Raw genomic sequence first — 7,795 nt, forward strand, 5'->3', positions numbered from 1 at the left:
TGCTATGGTGCTGCCCTCTGGGCTCAGCTTTACATATAATGGTCCCCATCGCGCGTGTGTGTTGCTAGTAAATTAATATTTTAGTTTAAAAATAATATGTTTAATTCACTTTTTATATTCTTTACATATGATACAATCATCCGGTCGTTTCGATTATTACCAAACATTCGACTTTAACCAAATAACCGGTTATTTCACTGTAATCGGTTAACCGGGTATACATAACCGGTTATTTTAATAACCGAAAACCGGTTATAAAATTCTAAAACATGAAATCTACTGCGGTGACATCTAGAATTTTTTCCTAGAACTAAATCAATAGTCACCCTTTCTAACTGCAAGGGGAGTGCCATCGCAGTGTGAAAGAAGCACAGAATAAGATTTCATTAAGGAATGTGCAAACATGAAATATAGAAAAAAAAAAACAACAAATAAATCTCTTTTCTTTTCTATCTTATAAATCACGTTTGCAAAGGACTTTCGCGAATTTATTGTGCTTAGGCCTTCACCCTTCACGCATGTCCGCAACCATATTCTTCAGTTTGTCATATATTAAAATGTACTTGGCACTCTTCGTCCAACAGTTCAAGACAGTTTCAAATTAGAGAGTTCAATCTTGTTATTTATATTGCTTCACGAAAAAGGCGGATGGTTTTATTTTATTGACAATGGCAGACACAACTGTTGATGCAACACGACGATTAAATGTAAAAAAGCAAACGTTGGATGATGCCTATGCTGCACCAGCTAATTTTTTGGAAATAGATGTAATTAATCCTATAACTCATGGTGTCGGCAAAAAACGGTACACTGACTATGAAGTTCGAATGAGGGTAAGGAATATGTTTCATTTTAATGTCAAGTTTTCTTTCTTTCTTTCTTTCTTTCTTTTACTTTGTTCTTTGTCACGAAAATTATTATTAATCCCTCGAAATTAATTTCATATTAATGTTTAATAATTGTATCAATTCGAATAGATTTGTAATAAAAGAATTTTTTCTTTATACAGTCAATGACATTTCTTTCGAAAAAAAAATCATTTCAACTTTCTGATCTGTTAAAGGCTTTATTATAATTAAATTTAAATTAGTGCGACAATATTAAGTTATCTTTAGACGTAGTGCTTGTATAATAAATAAAAATAAACTTCAAAAGGGTTCCTTTCAGTGTATATAAAGATGTCTTTATGACAGTTTCATTAAAAAAGAAAAGATTGTTTAAGGCTAATTTTAGTTATTGGTAAAATCATTAAGTGTGGCGAAAAAAAAAAGATTTTTTAATTTTATGAACTTTTAACATCTTAACTGACGTTATGTAAAAAAATTTTTTTTTTTAAGATTTATCACTGATATTTTTATCGATAAGACCAATTGACGTTTTGTGACAATATTATTTATTATTGTATAAATGCAACATTTTCAAAAAATTATTTCTTTTAAAAAATTAATTTTTTTTTTATTAAAAATTTTTTTATTTTAAACTAGGATGTTAAAATTAAAATTTTTTAATGAAAAAAAAAGTAAATTTTTATTCTTTTTTGTTTCAAACTTTCTAATAGTACTTTTAATAAATAAATAATAATGTAAAAGTTTAATTAATATTTTTTTAAAGGTATGATTTTGACTGTATATTAAAAAAAGCAGAAAGTTCATATCACAATATATGGAACGCCCCGTAATTCTTATCAATATTATTCATTGCAAGAGAACTTCAACTTCGTATGATATCAATGTGTAATAATTAAACAAAAATTTTTTCCTAATTGATTTTTAATATAGAAAGATGTATAATTTTTGCAGAAAAAGAACAAAAAATAATTAACAAGTTAAATTCTTATAAAAAAAAAATATTCTTCACGGCAAAAACAATTCACAAAAAAATTAATGCCACTGATTATAATGAATTTAATATCAATTTTTTAAAATTCAAAATGGCATATCTAATTTTGAGGATTTATTTTTTAATTTATTGAATTCGTCTAAAATTCATCATTTGGGGATTTTCGAGGAAACTATAATTACAATTTTAACGTCAAATTCGTAATCAGCGACTCTGAAAACCTTAAAAACCCTGAAACTTTAAAAAAATACTGTCATATTATAACCATGATTAAAATTTTTTAAAATTTACATCAAAGGACCCCGCACTTTTTAGATTGAAAATGGCTTTCAGACAAATCTTTTGAAACTCTGTAGTTTTGTAGTTTAACCTTCGCCGGACTGGATACTTTTTATATACACGGTTGACAAGATCCCACCCAGGGTGGGCCAAATGTTTTCTTCTTTGTATATTGCAATAAAAACTTAGAATCATTCAGTTTTTTTCCAAAATTGTTATATGTTACCAAATAATATATTTTATTAATGTTTTGTTGATTTTTTATTTGTTTAAACAATTTATTATTAATAATTTATAACTTTTTCAAATATACATACGACAGTAGAAGAATTTTATAAATTTGTTACCTTTTCTTCGTAATTATTAATTCAAAGGTTATAAATAAAATAAAATATATAATTCAATTTGCAACAACTATTATTATAAATTGTTTAAACAAATAATTGTTGCTATTTATTTACTTTCTTTATAATGTTCCAAGAAAGTTGGAATTTTTTTCTAATTTTGCAACTTAACAAGCTCAACATAATAAACATGAAGATTTTATATGAATTTAGTATTCAAACGATTGTTTAAACAATTTATTGTTGTTATTCATTAACTTTCTTGTAGTGTACCTAGAAAGATGCAGTTTTTTCCTAATTTTGCAATTTGACAGATTTGACATAAATTTACTAATTTAACAATTGTTTAAACAATTGTTGAATTTACAATTTTACATCAAATCTATCTTTTATTATATTCGGCTTGATGAGTTGCAAAATTAGAAAAAAACGGCAACTTTCCAGGTGCCGTACAAAAAAAGTTAGTAAATAACAACAATAAATTGTTTAAACAATTGTTGAATTAATAATTTTACATCAAATCTATCTTTTATTATATTCCGTTTGATAAATTGCAAAATTAGAAAAAAACTGCATCTTTCTAGGTGCAGAACAAAAAAAGTTAGTAAATAATAACAATAATTGTTTAAACAATTGTTGAATTAATAATTTTACATCAAATCTATCTTTTATTATATTCCGCTTGATAAATTGCAAAATTAGAAAAAAACTGCATCTTTCTAGGTGCAGAACAAAGAAAGTTAATAAATAATAACAATAAATTGTTTAAACAAATGAAAAATGCAATATAATATTTTTTATATCTATTATTTGACATCATAAAACACTCACAGTGAAAAGTCTGCATGATTTCAAGCCTTTTTATAAAATAGAATTAAAAAAATATCTGAATCATCCCGGTTATCTCCGTACATACATTAATAAAAGTTATAAATAATCAAGAAGAAATTTTTTTTAAAAATTTGTTTTTACATTTTTTGAAAGTTCTTAAGATTTTGTTCAGTGACTTAAAATTGCAATTCAAATAAGGCAAAACTTTAGAAGATATGGCAATTTCAATTTGTCTGGCCCACCCTGGGTGGGCATCTTGTCAAGCGAAGGTTAAGGCTTTCTGAACAAAAAATCCTTATGCCAAAATTCAATCCTATGAGTAGTTTTTTAGCTACAGCACTTCAAAGTTAAAAATTAATGTATTTATGAATGTTTTCTTTTTCACAAATGAATCAAAATCGCTCAAAATCTGTTAATCGGGGGTTTTCGGGGTCGCTGAGTACGAATCTGTGCTCAGAATTTCGGAATACAAAATGGCGGATCCAATATGGCGGACGCGCTTTCGAAAAATAACTTGAATTCACCTCAAAATCTGTTAATCGGGGGTTTTCAAGGTCGCTGAGTACGAATCTGTGCTCAGAATTTCCTATTGTGTTAGATTAGGTTTGACAAATTTTTATTCGTTTATTACTTCAATTCTTTTTTCCTGTCGTACTCAGCGACCCCAAAAACTCCCGAGTAATGATTTTGAAGTAAATTCAAGTGATTTTTCGAAAGCGTGTCCGCCATTTTGAATTCCGAAATTCTGAGCACAGATTCGTACTCAGCGACCCCGAAAACCCCCGATTAACAGATTTTGATGCATTTGTGAAAAAGAAAACATTCATAAATACATTATTTTTTAACTTTGAAGTGCTGTAGCTAAAAAACTACTCATAGGATTGAATTTTGGCATAAGGAAAGCCATTTTCAATGTAAAAAGTGCGGGGTCCTTTGCATTCAGCAGCCTAAAAAATCCAAGCAAATTTACTAAATTTTGAAATATTTTCGATTGAAATCATCATTTTAAAAATTTTTAAATTTGAGATGAAGTTCGGAATGAGAGACCGCAAAAACTCACAAGTAACAAGTTTAACAAGATTTCATCTCTATGTTTTTTAACTCAAAACTTATGTTTGTTCTTTTATATACGGGGTATATGTTGCTGAGCGTATACTGCATAGATTTTTAATATTTGTGCTTTAATTTATGTTTCAGACAAATCTTCCCGTTTTCAAAGTTAAAGATTCTAGTGTGCGAAGAAGATATAGTGATTTTGAATGGCTTAGAAATGAATTAGAACGAGATAGTAAAGTAAGTTTATTTATCACTTCGCAACAGAGCTTGAATAATTTAAATTACGATTTAAAAATAATTTAAATCACAATTTAAATCCTTAAAATTTTTATTTAAATCATTTAAATTATAAAATATGCCCTTACGTACGAAGTACTATTCTTAGAAAAATAAAGTTGTTAAGGGAGCAGTCCACGTTCGGGCCGTAATTTTAAGCCTTCTTTTAAGAAAGAATTTGCGAGTCGCTTACAAATGATAATAAAAAACGTTTTTTTTTGCCTTTTATTGTAACACACTTAATCTTTTAAAATATTTCTTGAATTAAAAATAATATTAACACACGCAACCTTGAAGCGTCCTTGACCGCGCGCCTGAAATAATGCTGCGACCAATTTTCTGATAAGACTTTGTCTATTTTAATTGTTTGAATAAAAAAAAAAATAAACCCTGATTTTATCTTACCAAAATATTTGAAAAAAACGAGTTTTTGGAAAACGCGCTTAAACATACATGATTCGAGAAACTTACGACTATCGGCTATGCCATGGCTGTGGAGTTCATCTTCCTCATTAAGAAGATGTTTCCCGTTCGCCACTTAGAAAAAGCATTGCATAATAATTTAATAATTTACCGAAAAAAATTGTAGCGCTACCTACCTACGGCAAAGGCGCGTGGAAGGACCGAGCACACAATAATGTTGGGGGTTCAATTATACTCATTAACTAAAAAGCTCAAATTCTTTCATGGGACACATTTCAAATAACATCTAGATGAGAAAGATCGAAAAACAGAAAAATAAATTTTTTCAAACCTCAAACGTGGATTGCCCCCTTAACTACAACCATGAAGTAGTATAAGGAGCACTCACTCTATAGGCCGTTTCGAAAATTCCTGACCCAGCATTTCTGAATTTAATAAAAACATTTACATATCGCCGATACTAACAACCCTAGTGGAAAAGCGAGAAATTACAGGTTACATTGTACATTGTAGTAAAAATGTTCAATATTACATACAATAATTTTTATTCCTTTGTAAAAGTCATACAAAAAAATATGTTGAAACTTGTACTTGTACTTGTACATTTATTGGATATTGATGAAAATATTTTTAAAAAATAATAAAGTTAATTTTGAAAGTCCTAAGTACTCCGCTTCTCCGCTAGAGGCGTCATAATCGGTGATATGCAATTTCCGATCAATTAATTCTCCTAAAATGGGGCTATAGACTTAACAACAGTGAGTACTCCTTATACCATACTTTGAGAATATCTAAATCTACAATATTATTCCACGTAAAATTTATTTACATGGAGTTTATATACTATTTTACCTTAAAACATATTTTTTAAATTAATATAAGATTTTTTTTTAACAAGATTGTTGTTCCTCCATTGCCTGGGAAGGCTTGGAAGCGACAAATGCCCTTCCGTGGAGACGATGGTATTTTTGAAGAAGATTTTATTGAAGACCGTAGGAAAGGTTTAGAAATGTTTGTAAACAAGTAAGTTTTATTAAAAAGAATGATATTTTAAACTAAGTGTTGTAAATATACAAACAATATTGCATAGCTATTTAGGAAATAAATTATGTTTCATTTCGCTTTCAATAGTGATGAATCTGCGAAATTGAAAACCTAAAAGGAAATTTAATTTCTAATTAATCCAACTTTTATTTAGATTAAATGTTTATGTAACCAAACGGTCACATAAATAAATTTCCAGATTATCGACATCTAATAATATTTTGTAACAATTGTTTTTTTATTTATAGAATAGCAGGACACCCCTTAGCACAGAATGAAAGATGTCTTCATATGTTTCTACAAGAATTAATTATCGACAAGAATTATGTGCCTGGAAAAATAAGAAATACATAATCTATGAAGAGGATTGTCAATTGCTAGCAATACTTTTCTTAAATTTTGTTAAACTTGTTAATAATAACGATAAATTCTTTTTAACAAAGAAAATCCATTAATTGTAAATTTAATTAATAATCTCTTTTATTAACTAATAAAATTATAGCATTGAATTTTTGCAATGAATATAAAATAAAATGCATGTATAATGTATTTCAATATTTTAATCTTAAAAGGAGGTAGTATTTTGGAAACATAATCATCATAAATATATAAGTGCATAGAAATTCCATATATTGCGTGTATGAATTAATTTAAAGCAATTATAATTTTTTTTTTGTAACAAAATTTATTGATGTAGATTAATTAAAAATTGACAAGGCCCTTAGTATGTTTATAATTTGTTATTCTGAAATATTTAGTGCCTTAATTAAAAATAATCATGTTTGCAATATTGGTAATATTCTCCAATTTATGTTAAACACTTTGGATACTTTTTTCTAGATTTTATATGTCTGTACATATTTCTCCTATTATAATAAATGTCATAATGTGAATCTGAATACTTTTTAAAGCTTTTTTTCAAAAAATAAATTGCATGAACCTTACTATATTATAGTATACTATATTATATATATATATATATATATATATATATATATATATATATATATATATATATGGGGCTTCTATGGGAAATTTTCATTGAAAATTTTTTTTTGTCCGAAACATTTTTTTCGAAATCTATATGAAAAATAAGGAAATACGTATTTTTTTATTTTTTTATTTGATGAAAATGAAGGAAGTTATGATTTTTTGAAATTTAACGTCAACGAAGAAAGTGTGTTTTTGGAACATTTTTTAATCTATTGTACTAATAAATTAAAAATTATGCTATATATGAAATTTGATCATTTTTTCTCAAATTTTTCAAATATGTGCTCAAAAATAACGTACCCATAACAGAAGCAACATAAAAGTTGAAATTAAACTTATAAAGTGAGTTTTCTCAAAAGAGACACTTTCGATTTTTAATTTTTTTTTGTTGCATTACAATCTCTGATGATTGAAGAATTTTTTCTCCTATCTGCGAAAGTGGTATTTTTAGTTTTTAAATTATTATTTATAATTTTTTTAGTACGGCTCACAGAATTTAAGCATTTTTTCAACAAATATAACCTTTTTCCATTAACATTCATTTGTTTTTTTTTTAATTTTCATAAAAACATACTAAAAATCGTTGCGTCAAGCTTAAAAATTGTAAATAGTAATTTAAAAACTAAAAATACCACTTTCGCAGATAGGGGAAAAAATTCTTCAATCATCAGAGATTGTAATGCAAAAAAAAAAAAAAATTAAAAATCGAA

The 7,795-nt window shown here is 26.9% G+C and overlaps 1 protein-coding gene across 1 annotated transcript; it reads left to right on the forward strand.

Moving 5' to 3' along the window:
• The first annotated feature begins 363 nt into the window (after window positions 1-363).
• Window positions 364-6,991, forward strand: LOC127287582 (sorting nexin-12). Its single transcript, XM_051314588.1, has 4 exons — window positions 364-833; window positions 4,491-4,586; window positions 5,947-6,071; window positions 6,341-6,991. The coding sequence occupies exons 1-4, from the start codon at window positions 669-671 to the stop codon at window positions 6,444-6,446; spliced, it is 492 nt and encodes a 163-aa protein (XP_051170545.1). The 5' UTR covers window positions 364-668; the 3' UTR covers window positions 6,447-6,991.
• The last annotated feature ends 804 nt before the right edge of the window (window positions 6,992-7,795 follow it).

This window comes from Leptopilina boulardi, unplaced genomic scaffold (assembly GCF_019393585.1).
Source record: "Leptopilina boulardi isolate dan_hultmark-lab unplaced genomic scaffold, ZJU_Lbou_2.1 LbouV2_371, whole genome shotgun sequence".
Taxonomy (NCBI): domain Eukaryota; kingdom Metazoa; phylum Arthropoda; class Insecta; order Hymenoptera; family Figitidae; genus Leptopilina; species Leptopilina boulardi.

What these genes read in the sequence shown, in the direction of transcription:
- LOC127287582 (XM_051314588.1), top strand. Translation starts at nt 669, where the DNA reads ATGGCAGACACAACTGTTGATGCAACACGACGATTAAATGTAAAAAAG. An exon ending in ACTATGAAGTTCGAATGAGG is followed by an intron (nt 834 to 4,490) that starts GTAAGGAATATG and finishes TTTATGTTTCAG; the next exon opens with ACAAATCTTCCCGTTTTCAA. An exon ending in AATTAGAACGAGATAGTAAA is followed by an intron (nt 4,587 to 5,946) that starts GTAAGTTTATTT and finishes TTTTTTAACAAG; the next exon opens with ATTGTTGTTCCTCCATTGCC.